Here is a 16,854-nt window from a genome sequence, read left to right as displayed (position 1 = left end):
GCCCGCAGCCCCAGGGGGCCGGGTGGAGAAAGCTTTGGCCGCGCTAGGCGGCGACTCTCCGGGGCCGGATCCTTGTCCGCATCAGGTAACGCTCGCTCGCTCGCTCGCTCGCTCGCTCTCCCCCCTGACTTGGGAGTCGTCGGCGGGCGGCTTTCTTCGCTCCCTCTCCGAGCAGAAGGACAGGCCTGCAAGTCTCCGCCCGCCCCAGCTGAGTGGGGAGGCCGGCCACCTTCTCGCCGAGCAGAGCGCCTCCCTTTCGGTCCTGCGAGAAGGCGCCATGTGTGGTATGAGGCGCCCCCAGGTGTGGTGGTCGGTAGCGAAGGGCAGACACTTCATCATCATAAGCATGCCCCTTCTAATAATGAATTTCTGCTCATTATGGATTCCCTCATATTTGCAGTTAAGGTAGTGATGAACCCCTGGACACCTTGAGAAGGGGAAATTTCACTGAATTTGATGCAAGTTTTAAGGGCTCGCCCACCACTTCCGTTTGTCCCGTGATTTCTAGGCCTGAGAGGTTTTTCTTTCAAATTATTTTTATTAGTTTTCCAAATTATTGCAAATCAAACCAAATGACTTTAATTCAATACAATTAAAAAAACAAACAAACAGGTTTCCCACTCCTGTTGCGAACAGGTTTGTCTCTCCCCGCCCCACCACTTACCCTGGAAAACCGGCTGTTTACTGCTGAATTGCAACAGACATCATCTGCAGAAAACCCGATCGATGTTTGTTCCCATTCAGCAGTAAACAATTCTAAATGTTTCAAAAACATGCGATCCAAAAAAGGCCAGACACACAGAACCCACATTTTATTCAGCCATAGTCTTGTTGAAGTATATTCTCAAGTAAATGGAATGTTTTCAAGGATGGATCACAGATGTCTCTTAATGAAATAATTCTGTATGTTTATATATATTAAGGGTGTGCTGCAACCATAATATTTGCCTTGTGTCTGTATCTGTAGCTTTTGGAAGCAGCCTGATCTGTTTTGGATCTGCTCTGTCATTCCAGTTCGATTCAGGTTCATTTCTGTTCATCCAAATCTCTGTTTTGCTCCCTTTGACTATACTGGGGAACCTAAAGATGGTGGTCATGTTTTTTTTTTTCCTTTTTAACATAAGTGGGTGGAATTTGCAGGCAAATGAGCCCCTTTGACTTGGATGGAGCTTGCCAAATTCCATGCATACCCATTCATGGGTTTTCATACAGGGAACTTTTACAATTTTTTTTTAAAAATGTTATCTGCCAGAATTGTATGCACATTTTAGGCATGGTCCAGCGTACTAAAGGGATGAAATCTGTCGAATTTCAGAAATAAAGGTGCATTGGTTGTTCTGAAATGAAAAGCTTTACTATTTTCGGGTGTTCATTCCCCTTTGGAAACTGTAGACATGAAGGAGGTGCCCCTGGGTAGAAAACCTGTTAAATTTCAGACAAATAGGTCCAGACTGGGTGATGTTACCTTCATTATATCTTAAAAAGCAACAACTGGGAGAATTATTTTTCTCACTGCTCCCCCGCCCTTCCTGGAAGCATCCTCCATGAAAAAAGGAGAGTGCTGTGGTTTTTATGGAAACAGCTATGTGAGAAAGAAGCAGGCCACCTCAGTCTCTTACCTCTATCTCATGCCCTGCTGTCATAGCCAAAACTCAAAGGGGAATGACAATCCACATCCCTCCCCCTCTCTGTCAAAATGGGGACAGGGAAGGGAGCACAATTCCACTTCTTCTCTCTCCTCTCAAGCTCTGGGTGTTTTCCCAGACATCTTGATTTCATTTCTCAGCAAAGGGGAGGAGGAAAAGGCTGTGTGTTTGTTGAAAAGCTAGTTGGAAGGTTGGGAATTCCCTAATCCACCTTGAGATCTCTTGCTTTGGTGTAACCCAACTCAGTAACATGAAAGACTACCCTGAATCACCCTGATGTGCCTTGTTATTTGGGTATACGCACAGCTAATGCACACCCCTAATATATATTCCACTATATAATGGATGTGATTTTCCTTTAAAGGAACTCAACTTAGTGCTTGCAAAAGTGGCATCACGTGAATTATTCAAATAACTCAAAATAAATAATTTATACATACCAGGCGATAAAATCCAGTCCCTCCCTCCCCTCTTTTGTCATCCCACTCCCAAGGAACTAAAAGTCTATTTTTGTATGAATGAATCTTGATATAAGTCTAGCAACTGGGCCAACATAATCACATTTTGTGCACGTAGAAGGAGAGAAGATTTATAATTCTTCATTATACATGTTATACAAGACAATATGTAGGCAAGAGGCAGCTTCCAAGATAGTGAAATTCTAGACAGTGACAATTTCAGCTGCTGAGAAATAAGATTTTTGTGTGTGTGTTTGTGAAAACCATGTTTAAAAAGCCAGTAGTGCTGGATAAATAATAAGGTATTCTATCTATCAGGCTGGTAATGGAGAACCTTTTAGGGTTTCCTTTTTATTTTCTTGTTTATACTCTGTGATCTCAGATATCTATAAATTAAAACTGGTCCCAAGATTTCCATGAAGAAGAGGTTGATGAGTCACTTTTTAGGAAAGTGCCAGCATGTCCCAGGGTGCTGTCTCATATCTATTCCCTTTAAAGGCAGTGCATTTCCCACATACTGCTGATAAAACAGGTAGTTGGAAACCCCAAAGAGTTTTGTGGCAACTTAAAAGATAACACATTTAATAAACTTGTTAGTCTTTAAGGTGCCGCAAGACTCCCTGTTTTCTGCTGCAAGAGACTAACATAGCTACCCTTCTGGAAATAGCTGAGTGGAGATAGTGAATGTTCATCTCTCTCTCAACAGTTGTTCCTTTACTCTATCTTTCACTAAGGCGAGCTTTAACAGCTAACATCCCCATCGATTGGTTTTAAATCTGCATGTAGGACAGCCTCAATGGCCATGAATCTTACATCCAAATCCCGTGTCCAAAAGTCATGGGTCTGGATGGTTCTTCTTATTCTAATCTAAATGTGTCTTAGAATGACTTCAGCAAATATTTTCATAGAACCAAAATAGAGAACACTATATTCTGCTATTGATTTTTGTTCCTAAGTTGTCTCTTTCTTGAACTTTTTCCAGTACAGGTACGACCTTGAGCAAAGAATCTGCAAACAAAGCTGCTGGATTCTGGTGAAATAAGATAGTGATGGCACAGGTGATCAACAGCCAGTTATCATGGCCCTGTAAGTTCCAACTGTTGGTTCCCCAGGATTTAAAAATCACATCACACACCCCAGACACTTCAAATGGCAGCTGATGATCTACCTCATTTCTAGGTGAAATAAAAGTCTTAAAGGATATACCAGAGACCCCATGGCACTTTGAAAGAAAAGATTTCAGATAACTAGCAAGGATCTTTTAAAGGTTCTGTTTGGAAATATCCAGGAATGGAGCCTGCCCAATATTGTATGGGTTAATATTCCACAATTGTGGGGCCACCACCCAAAAAGCCCAGTATCATATTGGACACTTTAATTATACTAACTGCAATGTTATATTACTTATGACATTGTTTTTGTGTTGTTCCTCTGGAATGTTCTGACATCTTCAATTTATTGAATTTTATTGGGAAATCATATTTGAGCTTTGTATTGTGTTTTCAGTGGCTCCATTTTTTACACTTTCATCAGTAAGGTGATGCACATGTCTTGCAAACACTCAATGCTCTCATAATAGGTGGGACAAATGGTTGAATAGGTCCTACATTTCTTAGGTTAGTCAGTTACAGAGGGACTATGTTACAATTTTGTGCTTTTTCAAGAAGTTAATTTGAAAACAACCAGTGTAAACAAAATGCTGAAATATTGTCTTCTGTTTCCTAAAAAAAAAAATCATTCATGAATCTGTGACTTAAGAATGTGCAAAAGAATTTTCTGTTGTTTTGTTTTGTATTAAAGATGGTCTGTGGCCCCAGATTGACAGTGTTATGTTTGCCCATCTCTAGACCAATCTGTTCCAAAAATAAGTCTTCATGGGTTTTATCCTTCCTTGGGTCCAGGGCTTTTTTTCAGCTGGAACTCTCCAGAACGGCATTCCAGCACCCCTGAGCTGACCTTGGAAGTTTGGAGAGAGATTGACCAGCCTCAGCAAAGCCTCGCTGTGCTTCCAGCTCACGAGGAGACCCTCCTCAGAGCCTGAAGGGGACATCCTCTGTGAGCTTTTTGTGAGCCAGAGGCTCAGTGGGGCTTTGCTGAGGCTTTTCAGCCTCCTGGCTAATAGCTGACACATGAGAAAGCTGTGCCTCAGCTGAGCAAGCCCCCAGCTGCTCCGGAGCCAGAGAGGCCTGGGGTGGGGGCTCCTTAAGCTGCTGTGCTGAGGCACGGATGCCTCTCCATGCCCCATGCTCTGGCTCACACAAGGCAGAGGAGTGGGGAGAGGTTGCTAGGCTGATCAGCTGCGGTGCAGCCTCAGAAAGCCTCTGGCTGGCAAGGGAACTACCCCCCTCAGCTCAAAGAGATCCTCGTTGGGCTCTGTGGTGGGTCTTTTGCATTCCAGCACCCTTTTCTCTAAGGAAAAAAATCACTGCTTAGGAATAACAAAGGAAAGGCCACTGTTTGGATATATATTCCCTGCTCCAATATGTCGTATCTTCCATCCAAAGATCATGTTAAGGCAGCTTGCCACAGCCTGTTTTGCTGCAAGTGAGAAAGATACAAAAAAATTACAGAAGGTTTAGTTGTTCCATAGTCAGCATTAAGTATGTGTCACAGCAAAGATAGATTTCTAGTACCCGGGAATTTGAACAATCCACATCAAAGAGCCAGTGAGGATCATCCATAGTACAAATGTCTAATTTAAACATTAGATGTGACCTGCACCACCCTAATGGATGTTAAGCCTCAGGAGAGCTCCAGGCTATGTTCCCCTCGCCTTCCCAATTAATCTGGCAAGAAGTCGAAATGTTCTTCTGGCAGTGGATCTTAGGGGTTGCGCCAGTAGGAAGGGTAATCCCTTTCAAAAGGGTTTATTTTGTTTATTGTGGCTGAGGTAAAACAGAGCCTCAGTTGGTCTGAATTTGGCATTTGCAACAGAACACTTCACAAGAGCATCACTAGGAATGTAAACTCAGAATCCCAGCAGAGGTTCACAGGGAGAATTTCTGATCTCAAAAATCTTTGCAGCATAGCAATGACAATCAGCTTCTGAGCAGAAACATCTAAGGCTTCAGTGCTGAACACTGTGAAGCAGTTCCCACAGGGCCCAGTTTAACGCACCCCTTCCCTCACCAGTAGCCTTGACGCATAGTGCAGCATTGTTATTCCATGTGCACCCCGAGGCTCAGGTAGAATATTCAGGTTCAGCAGAAGCTCTCCATGCTTTTCCTTCAAATGTTCCAGCAGCTGGTTTTACCTGGGTCCTTGGCATGCAGAAGCTGGGGAGAAAGTTGCACTGGTGTGGGTTGGCACCAGCACATAGCACCCTCAGACAGTTGTGAGCGCCTCAACAAAGTCCACTGCTGATGCTTACCTTTGGCCACTCTTTAGCTGTTGTTTTCAGGCCTGGAATGCCAGGCAGTCTAGCCATCCTATGAATTTCCTTCAGTGCCCTGGGGCGCAACAGTACAGCTGGGCCATTGCATGGCATTTAAAGGAAGCCTAACTCTGCAGCCTGGCCCTACGTTGGAGTTCTGCCACCTCCAGGAAAACTCATAGGGGCTTGCTGATGGAGGGTGTCAGGAGCTGGAGCCAGGTGTAGGTCAGCAATAAAACATTAAAGCACCCAATGTCAGTGACATTAACTCTTTATTCAAAGAAACAAAACAGTGCAGTCCTGTAGGCCTTGCCCCAGTGAAGCAGTTGTGAGGACTGAAGGTCCCCATTTTTCCACAACTCTCTAAGGTTCCAACCCTGGTTCCTTCCCCAGCAGCCTAAAGCTTCCGCATCTTGCCTCTCGTTGCCCTGCCCTCTTCATTTCTCTACATGTTCTGGGAAACCAGGTGGGAAAGGAGCTTGTCACAGAAGAAGGGGGAGACTCCCTAGATTCTTCACCCGCTTTCCTCATCTCTGTCTCCTGGCCCCACTCCTCTCCTGCCTCTGATTCTGGACTGCTCTCTGCATAGTCTCTTCTTGCTCACTAAACCCTGTTTCCTCTTCAGCTTCCGACACCTCCTCCTCCCAGTGTGCCCCCTCTTCTACCTTCTGAGCATTCATCGTCGTCACACCACCTATCAACAGGCTCTGAGCCTTCTTCATCTGGGGGTTCCCTTGGAGGCTCCCCAGCCGGTGCCTCCTCCCACTCCATGGCATCCAACCAGTCCATGACAAAGAGGAGCATTGTTGGGGGAGGTGGACCACCAAAGGGCTGTGATACAGGTTTCAGGTTGGAAGCTCGCCATGATACTGAAGGACTCTAGGAGCCATTCTGCTCTCTGTGCACTCAAGATGGTGGATAGAAACAATAGGCATGTGCCTTGATTTACGCAAAAGCAACTCTGGGGCACCTTAAAGACTATCATGAGGTAGCCAATATGGCACCCTCCAGGTATTTTGGACCACAACTCCCATAATTGCACACCACCAGCCATGCTGGCTCCCCTGATGGAAGTCCTAGTCCACAATATCTGGAGAGCACCATGTTGCCTACGCTTGGACTGTCACATTTACAGCCACAGGCACTTTTGCTGAATGACACTCATTTCATCTGAGAAAATAGGCATTAGCTTCATTAGCACCAGTTTAATCAGCAGATTAATCAATGGTGGGCAATTTTAATCTCTGAGGATACAATTTAAGTGCAATTTAAGGACATGCCAATTTATTTTCCAAGGCTATTTTGTTCTGTTATTATACTGTGATGGAACATGGAAAAAGCAATATATTAAATATCACCTTTCCTCCTACTAATGGGTGGTAGCTTTTATTTCTAATTCTAAGTTATCTCACACTTTTTTCCTATCTCAAAAATGACCCAATGCCCTTCCGTCAAATTTTTGATACTATGCAAATTTTTATATATAGTGTTAGCCAATCAGTTAATTGGTTAAAAGACATATGAATCTGCAATGGCACTTTTAAAATAAGTTGGAAACCCTAGAAAATGCCCCTAACAAAGTGAATTGAAACATTCTTATATACAAAGGGGGAGATTTGGCTGGGTTTCTTGCTTTGATGTGTTTATTCCTCCATTAGTGTTGTAAATAGTTCATCTGGCAGAGCAGTTGCCAAAAGCAATTACCGGTATATTAACTCTCAGATGCATGTAACACCTAATTCCAAACAGCACTAGGATAGCCAATAATACTTGTGACAGGTTTGGCCAATCAGAATCTTCTAATGTCTTCTAGATACTATTCATCATTATTTTAATTTAAGACATGCCAGACAAGTACGAATAAAGTAAAACCATTTAAAATAATGCAAATGTAACAGTCCATCTCTTACACAGTAGTATAAAGAAGGAATAGTGATGAGGGCGCATAACTTGAAGCAAGCTATATTGGGACATGAAATGGGTCTCATATTATATAGGGTCTTTTCAGTTTTGAGTAATTGTATGTACTCAAGGTGGTAAATGAAAAGCCGTATGTCAGCTTGCTGGGAAGCATAGTGAAGGCAACAGGCTCTTTGCTTTCTGCCTAAAAGCATATTCCTCCCTTGAGTTCTGCTGGCCAGGAGGAATGAATTGTAGCCATGTGACTCTGTCTAACTACTGCTGATTAGGTAGCAACACAGCTTCTGAGCTGACTCACTGTAGAGCACCACATATCAGGAGCAGTCTATCTGTGCTGTGTCAGTTTAGAATTTCAGCAGCAGTACTTACTGCCCATAAAGGAATACATTCGTTTTTGGCTTAGTCCAGATTTTACCAATCATTTCGCAAGTGGAACTGTTCTGGGATAATTGCTATTTTATACATTTGGAAACTTATCTATTTGGGAACTTGCCTTGGGCCCGGAAATTACTAGTTTACAGGATTGCTTTTGGGTGGGCGGGAGGAAATCTTTCCTTTCTTCTGGGCAAAGAGGTGAATTGGAATACTGAAAGGAGCGAGCTAACGTCTCCAAGGAGTCGCCTGGCATCACTCCACCTTCTTTTGTTTCTAATGGCTGTTTCAGACCACCCTGCTGCAAGAAGTAACCAAGGTATGCCTCGTCAGGATTTGTACATCAAAGAGGCTGTATGGCAAACGCTCAAATTCATGATGAGAGGTGGAAGCTTAAGTCTTAATAGGTTTTGCAGAACGTACATGACGGCATTCTTCTTGTTGCCAGGCTACAGTAGCCACCTAGCTATTACAATAAGAGCAGCAGAATGCAAAATGAATACAGTAAAATTCAAATTGAGGAAATACAGTGGTGAGTGGCTTTTTCAAGGGGATTGTACTCCAGAAGCTCAGGTGCACTACCATTATTCTTAGCCTGGGTTTAAGGGGTCTTGATTTAATGCATTGGCTGAACTCCACCTACAATATCAGAATGGACTGGAGGATGAAAATATCAGACTGGCCTGGAGAATAAGCAGGGCTTATTTCAGTTCGGTGAAAATCCTGGCTGTTGGTATGCCGTTCCACAAAAGAAAAAGCCACTGCTTTCCAAAGTGCTGAAGAGATCGTCCCTAATCAACCCTAGAATTTGCCAGAACCTGGCCCTGCTCCATGGATTGCTATCAGCTTGAAATGATGATGGAGCAAGATAAAGTCCAGGCTATGAGGAACCTCTGTGCAAGCACCTTTTTTGAGCTGTTGCTGTTATATCTGACACACACACACCCCACGAAAAAGTATTAAAGGGAACAGGTACTTACACAAGCTGTAGAAATTAGAATGGGATCATACTGGTTTACTGAAAATGTGTGCAAGGAATGGTCCATGCAGGAAGCACCCTTCTTTTCCTGACTTGTCATCAGACATGGAAATCAACAGCAAAGGGAAGCTGGGTGAGTCTGACCCCTCGCTACCAGATTCAGGAGAGGACAAACAACACGGAAAGGCAGCTGAATGCCTACCTGCTTGTGGGCTTCCCATAGTCATCTTGACAGCTAGTGTTGCAAGCCAAATGCTGGCCTGTCAAAGAGCCCCTTTGTCTGATCCAGCGGGTCTCATGTTATATTTCTGCAACCAGTCTTAGAGGAGAAACAGGCACCACTGGGGCTGGGACTGGATAGATCTGGGTGCTGCTTTCCTTTCTGTTCCTCCATCCTTTGCAGCCAAGGTCTGAAGTTCCATTCAGCATAAACACAGGACAATTTTCAGAACCCTTCATGCATTTGGGTTTCTGCATTAATGGAGTGATGCTTGGCGCTGGCTGGGTTCCACAATGATGCAACGGTCCTGCAATGATGCATGCCCAGCTGCTGGTTCCCTTTTCTCCTCATTGCCATTCTGGTCCTTTGTAGGTGAAGCTGTACCTCTCAGTCCACGCCTAGCCAGTGTTGTGGCCTTTAGATGTCATAGAAGCCAACGCCTTCACTCTTGGCCATGTTGCTCTAGGGCTGCTCTAAAGGGTGTCAGGTTCCCCATCCCTGTCTCTAGGCCAAGCTGCTGCGAGCCTCTGACCACATTCTGCCCATCCCCAAATAAATCCACTCTAAAGGAATAAAGCAACATTCCCTGTTCAACTTTGTACCTCCGCTACTGTTTATCTGCTACTCTCCTGTCCTCGAGATTCCAGTCTCCCTGGCAACAGTTGCCTGGAGCTCCATATGTTCACCTGGCCCCTCTTGTCCATCACCTTCCATCCAGGTGAAGCTTCCCTCCTCTACCACACTTGACTCACCACTGGTAGGGATGTTCAGGGGAAATTTGATTCAGTTTGCATTCAAAGACAAATGCACCTAATGCACATTTCTGAAACATTCTGGGAGCTGCAAAACAGCCATCCTTTGAAATTTGCAATTGTCCAGATTTTGCAATGTGATTCTCCAGGCAAGCAATGTGTGCAAAACCCCCCGCATAAACCAGGTAAAGGGTGCATAAAAAAGCATATATTGGTGAAAATAACACACACCACTGTGTTATATTAGGTGAAATGTTCTTTGCAAAAAATATGTACGTTAGACCAAAATGGATACAAAGCTGTAATTCCTGAACTGTCCAGCTGAGCAGGTGGTGACCCTCTATGACAGTGAGCCTGGCAGTAGATCCTTAGCACTCACAAGGGATTCCTGTGGAAACTGCTGCCAGTGTGACCTGTGCCTAGGCACATTCAATCCATACCTGTTTCTCCAGCAGAAAGAGGAAAGGAGAGGAAATCTAGGAGGAAATCAACCAGGCATCTTGACACGGGCCTCAACAGAAAGGTTGTCTTCCCCCAAAGATTTGGAGAGGTCACAGTGATTGAACTGACAATTGGGAAACCAGATTTCCACAGCTAAAGCTTGAGTGAGCCATTAAAAAAAATCCATACAACCCACATAATCTTATAAACAGATTGATGACAATACAAAGCAGATACCCGGCTTGGCAGGAATGGGAATATAAGTTCATTTTTTATTGCCCTGTAATAAAAATAAACCATTGTAATGTTTAGACTTGTGGTTAAACCAGATTGTGAGAAGTAATCTTTTGGGCTTTGTGGTGCTGGGCTGGAAAATATGAACAAAGGCATTGCGTTCTACTGCATAATGCATGGGTATAGGGAGATGTGTGCAGAAGCTGGACACATGTGGGGCAGGGGTTAAATGAGGAAAAGTTGCAACATCTCATTGTCCTAAGACTCAGAGAACAGGCTTAAAGGGAATCCAGAGCCATTGGGAGCTGAGCAGAGTTTGCAATTTTTAAAAATAGGCCATTAGTACCACAACAAATCTATTGTCCTGGCTCTTATTTTCATTAGAGGCACATTTTCAGTTTGAAAACAGACATTGGCTGATGTATTTACATGTCAGGCACTGAAGTAATCAAGCAGGGAGTCCCATGGATCAGTGTTTGCAGTAAAGGGGAGCTCACCATTGTCAGGGGGTGGTGTTTCGTTAAAGCCCCTCACCAATAATTTGAGCACTGCACTTATTACTCTGTTCCTTGCATCAGAAATGACTGCCGGTCAGTTTAGTGGACTTCAGGTAGTTTGGCAGATCCAGTGACAGCAGAAGGCCATTCCTGGGCCACTTCCTGTTACTGAGTTTCCAGAATGGTTGCACGCTTTCTCTGTTTGGGCAACATTCTACAGTGGGAGATTATGTCCTGGTCCTTTCTCTCTGCTCAACTACTAGTTGCTTGCTACCTCACTGTCTTCCTAAAGGAACTTGCCTGCCCTTGGCCATGAATGACTGACAGGTTCACTTTCACCACCTCAATTCTATACAAGTACCAACCTCCAAAAAAGATGGCAAGAGCTCGACTACCTACGTGCCATAGTGTTGGACTTGCTTCCATCATGTGTTGCTGTACTCAAGTCAATGGATTGTGCAACCACTGCTTAACAGCCCCGTAGTAATACATGGGATGCCTATGTGTTCTGAACCACAGCCCTAGCAGAGGGCTCATGGGAGTAGTTGGGTGCAGGGATCCCAAAGGAGGAGGCCAAAAACACCAGAGTAATCAGTTCTAGTGCCTTATTAAAAAACGTGTAGACTTACAGCCTGACAGCTCTCCTCACTGAACCCAGGATGGACACCACAGCTAGGAGATGGCTTGTCCGTACCCAGGCCCAAGTGCGTATGTTCTTCATCCACTAAGCAGCATACGTAACATGGCCTAGGGCTTCCCATCGCTCCACCTGCCCAGATGAGGGCATGGGTGGCAAATACCCAACTCTTCCAGCTAGTTCCCCTTTCTGGGCTCAGAGCCCAGCACCCAAAGCCCACCGATAAGGATAACTTCAAAGCAAGCCAATCAGCTTATATTGGCTGTGAATATAAGCATATATGAGCTCATTGCTACAACAACTACCAATTAATTGTGGGGTTGTCTTGACTACCAAGATGGTGTTAGCATAGCTCCCAGAACAGTTCACCTTTGGGTCAACACGCTACGAAAGGTGTTTTGGCCCTTTTCTACATAGGACTACCCCTAGCCTCAATCTCGAGAGGGGAAATGAGGTTCATCAGCATGAGATCCACTTAATACAGGCCTACAGATACTAGATGTTCAGCTTGATAATAGCACTTCCTGTACCATTCTCTGTTGGTGATGTACATTCCTCTCAAATTCTGTGCCCCTACAACACTTCTAATCATAACCATATACTTTATTCTTATAAAGGAAAATAATTATATTGATGCCTGCTTACCGGCTATGGTATTCTATGAACCAATATTTTCCCTTAGCACCTGAAATAATGGAGTTATACTAAAGGCAAAATTGATCCATTCGTTTTCTCTTGTCGTTATTATGCACCTGAAGTTCGAACTGACAAGAGGATTATTTAAGTGCTTTCAATATCATCATCATCATCATCACTATTACCCATAAGTGTGCACAATGCTTTGGAGTATGCAAGGGGACAGGTCCCTGCCCCAAAGAGCTTACAGTCTAAAAATTGGCACAGGCGAAACAACAGAGCAAAAGGATAGGCTGGGGCAAATACTGTGCAATTATTTGAGTTGCATGTGCTTTGGCTTGGTTACAGGCTTAGTTACAGCAGCAGCTGTTCCACTGGACCAAATGGCAAATGGTGGGCAATTTCATAACTGTTTCTCCCAGCCTGTTTTTCTTAAAGAAGTGCAGCTGTAGGTGGCTGAAATCAGGAGCAGAGGAGCAGCAGCAATTGTCTGCTCAAAATCATGGTCTTTTCACTTTGCTGGGGGGGGGGGATACAGGGAAAGGAAAGGGTTAAGCACCCTACCTTACTCTCTCTGATGCTTCACTCTTGATTTTTAGCCTTTCATGGCTGCTTGTAATTCTATTATTATTTTTATTTTTAAAACCCACTATCAGTAGGAAGAATCATGGAACTGCCCAACACATATCATTTGTCCCTTTCTCTGACAGAGAAGACTCTACCAGTCCCAGTGACAGCTTCATTTTATGCAGTACTCAGTTCATCAGATTCTGTCACCTGGCCAGCAGGTTAGCTATGCTCCACTTGCCTAATCTGTAAAAATGATCCCTGTGTCAAAAGATCAAAAATCCTTCTAATGAATGATGCAGTGCCCAGGGAAAGAACCATCTCCAAAGGACTGATGTTCTGCTTTTTTGGTTTTGAATTTTAAATTAAGGGATGTTAAGTTTAAGTACATTTATTATTGATCTGCAGCTCCTTGCACATAGAATGTTCTAAAGTCCAATAGTGCTTTAAATATCTTCTACTTATAAGAGCAATGATAGGATAATGGTGAAAATAAGAACTTAGGCCTAATTGGGGGGTGGGGGTGGACATTGCCTTTTCTTAAACTGTGATGTAGCAAATGTAAGTTTTAAGCAGCCAACGTCACAGTGCTTAATTCCTGGTAAAAGTAAGACAAGGGCTCAAGCCTTGGATAAAACAACCTGGAGAAACCTCTCCAATCCCCAGTGCTGAAGGCTCTTTCTTCAGTGGTTAGGCAAATGCACACCCAACATGCTCAGGGGGCACTGGCATATATTCAGTTGTCCTAGGCTAGGGCGAAGCCTTGGCTTCAGAAACAGATGCTGAGGCAGCAACTTTACGTAGATTAAGCCCCACTCCTTTGCCTCTTTCTAAGGATGACACAGCCTACCGCAGCAAATAAACAAGTTTTCAAAATAATATGCAAATTGGTTTGCTTCAAAGGCTGGCTGCTGTACATTAGCAAGACAAAGATGCAAGGGAGGTTTAAAAAAGGATTTTGTCTGAGAGCAAAAGAGCGTTTTCTTTCTCAAATGACAGTTGTAGGCATTCTTGGTAATAGGCTCCATGTGTGCCTGTTTGTCTAGCTGTGACCCGAGCTTGTGCGAGAAAAGCAAACCCATAAGACAACTGTTCCTTTTGCTGTGATGGCTTTGGACCGTGTCACTCAATTTCCTCTTTTTGCTGTCACTTGGCATATGCAAAGAAGAAACAAGGGGAGGGAGCCCCAATTCCCAAAGGACATTTTTACACAGGTGGAGGGATCCAGTCAAAGATGATGACCGATCTCCCCCCACCACACACACGCACACACACAATCCACCTCACGCCCACGCACCCACCCACCAGCAAAGCATAATGTTGTGCTATTTTTGGTAACAAGAAGAGGGCCTCCCCTCAGACGAGAGAGAAAGGGAGAGCGCCGTGTATTTTCTCAGTTGCGTCACTTTGCAACCTAAAGCTGTGTTGTGCTCAGTGTTTCTTTGCGGTGATGCAAGCCCTCTTCTGCTTCTACAGCTGGTTGGATTTTCCTCCTCCCTGCCTTCACAGCACCTCGCAGGTTCCCTCTCTGAGAGCACTACGCTGCTTGAGTGAATAGAAAGAAACATACAGCTCAGCTGCAGGTTTTCCAGCTACAAAAAGATAAAGAGAGAGAGGAAACATTCAGAGGGAAAGAGACAGAAAAGAGCTGGAGAAAGAGAGAGAGAGAAATATATTGCTGTGTCTTAACAAGAAAGACATTCAACGGCTGAATAAAAAGGTGCGGGGGGAAAACCCTGTTCATGTTTTGGGATATCATTCTTTCAACTGGCTGGAACCAGAGTGGATCAAAAGAATGGGAAATGCCAGCAAACCCTTTAGAAGAACTGCTTCTTTCCTATGCTTTTTCTCTGTACTGTTGCTGACTGAAGGGAGCAAGACAGGGAAGACAACATGTCCAGCTTGGTGTATTTGTACCAAAGATAATGCTTTATGTGAAAATGCCAGAGCTATTCCGCGCAGCGTTCCACCTGACGTTACCTCACTGTAAGGGCTGTAAGCATTTGGTTCTTTTAATTTCTGTTTAAAAATTGAGCCAGCATGTGTGGTGTTTTCAGTGCAGACTGAGGGGTGTCTGCAGTCGTGAATACCTACAGCATTCAAAACCCGGGAGCCGGGCATTGAGGGGGGATGTGCTTAATGTTGTTCTCTCTGAATGCAGCTAGAACATCTAATTTATTTCTTTCTCTGAAACTTGTAGCATCCATTTCCCCTTTTTTTGTGGAAATAATGTAAATACTAGTGATGATGACAAGAAATGGTCCTTTGAAGTGGTAAATAACTATTCCGGGAGCTCGCGTTAACGTAAGGTCTGTTTTCTTTTCCTTCTAGTTCCTTTGTGAGATCGGCTTTTACTAAAATCCCAGAAAGGAGTTTTGTCTTCTCACCATCTCTGCAACTTCTGTGAGAAAGATTTATATCATTGTTACTTGTTATGAAACATGTGTATCTAAAGTAACGGAGCTTTAGTACTTGTTCTATAAGAAATAGTGCAGATCAGTTATGTAACAAAATGCACCCTAGCGATTCCAGTAAAGGTAATTAAAGGTGTGTCATTCCTAGTTGGGTGTATGTATGTATGTATGTGTGTATGTGTATGTATATATATATATAACTTTATCTTCCTCTTTAATATTTGTTAATTGCTGTTATCTTTATCATTATTATCTTCATTGTGCTAACTTGGCAATATTATTTGGCTAGGCTAAATTTAGATGCCTGATTATAATTATGTTCCCACATTGCGTTCCTAAATCACATGTATTGTACTTCAAAGGCCTGACTATACTAATGGGTCGTAATTATTAATTCCCCACACTTTTAAAATTTGGTACTGGTGGATGTTGAAGTCTAAGAGTTGTTGCTGACTAAATAGACTGGCTGTTTTCAGAATCGAGACCTGAATTTCAATGGGACAATTCTGCAAGCAAAACCCGTAATGTTTGCTTCGGTAGAGGTTTAGCATTTCCCACAGATATTTCTTTAGGTAGGGACTGGATTTGTCCCCTGTTCTCCATCACAACACAGACCTGGAGAAAAACTGAAGTCAGTTGATGTTTTGTGCAGTAGGGATAGCTCAGAAATAGGTCTATTTTGAATGTATACTTTGTGTGAAATAGAGACACCTATAAAGGATGGCCCTTACAGATGACTGATTTGGTTCAGAAACCTGTCGAGAAATCTTTTCACTCATTTGTTTAAAAAGAAAATTGTGTGTGTGTACAGGATGGTAGAATAAACGAGATGAGTCAGCCCAGGGCATAATTTTGTTTGGCTACTAAGCATTACCTTCTGTTGGAACATTACATCTATTCAGTTCAAATGCTGATGCCCTGATAGTTGACGCTATGACCCTTCCTGTTCTTGTCTACTGTCAAGGGAGCTGATAAGAAGGCATGCGCACAACGAGTAAGGTTTTGAATCCAGGACAAATGAGTAAATATAGTTACCATGGAAACCTTTATGTTGCCCCTGTACACATTATCCCACACAAGCTTTTTTGGAGTAAGAGCATATTACAAGAGAGAGAGAGAGAGAGAGAGGCAAAATTCACACATCATCTGTGCTGGGGGAAAGAGACGGTTACGGTTTTTGTATTTGCTCGTTTGTGTGTCCATAAAGGGAAAGGCACATCATGAGTTTGCCATTTAGCTCTGAGACACCACCTGCACTGCCATCCGGCTATGTGGTGCAAAGAACATGCGAGGTCGCCCATCTCAGCAGGCTTTTCAGCAAGGCGGCACGTTTCCTTGGCTCACAGTGTACTTGCTCTGAAGGCCCTTTTGCAGGTGGAAAAGCAGCATATACATTTCAGTATAAACAAACCTACTCCATGCTTTTGAAACACCAAGAGTCCAGAAGCTCACTTACAAACCTAGAAGCGCAGATTTCAGCTCCAGGTATATGTGCATTGTAATAACTGTGGTTCTAGAGCAGTGCAAGATAACTGTAACACTCTTAATCTCAGGCCATGGGTTCAAGCCCCGCGTTGGGCAAAAGATTCCTGGATTGCAGGGGATTGGATGAGAAGACCCTCGTGGTCCCTTCCAACTCTACAGTTCTAGGATTCTAGGAGTCACCAACCTTTCTGGGCTAGTGAGCATATTTGCATACCGGAGAAAC

The 16,854-nt window shown here is 43.7% G+C and overlaps 1 protein-coding gene across 9 annotated transcripts in view; it reads left to right on the top strand.

The window, feature by feature from the left end:
• The first annotated feature begins 8 nt into the window (after positions 1–8).
• Positions 9–16,854, top strand: part of LGI1 (leucine rich glioma inactivated 1) — a 29,388-nt gene continuing 12,542 nt past the window's right edge. Inside the window, exons 1-3 of one of the 9 annotated variants that reach the window (XM_053388713.1) lie at positions 9–85; positions 3,087–3,190; positions 15,064–15,135. In XM_053388713.1, the coding sequence (XP_053244688.1) occupies positions 3,183–3,190; positions 15,064–15,135 (80 nt within the window). In that variant the 5' untranslated portion in view covers positions 9–85; positions 3,087–3,182. Of the gene's footprint in view, positions 86–108; positions 310–3,086; positions 3,191–13,918; positions 14,728–15,063; positions 15,136–16,854 lie in introns of those variants that run through there. The other 8 variants (XM_053388714.1, XM_053388712.1, XM_053388715.1 and 5 more) reach the window with 8 other exon arrangements.

The sequence above is a fragment of the Podarcis raffonei genome, chromosome 5 (assembly GCF_027172205.1).
Source record: "Podarcis raffonei isolate rPodRaf1 chromosome 5, rPodRaf1.pri, whole genome shotgun sequence".
NCBI lineage: Eukaryota > Metazoa > Chordata > Lepidosauria > Squamata > Lacertidae > Podarcis > Podarcis raffonei.
This window is presented reverse-complemented; position numbering and strand designations above follow the sequence as displayed.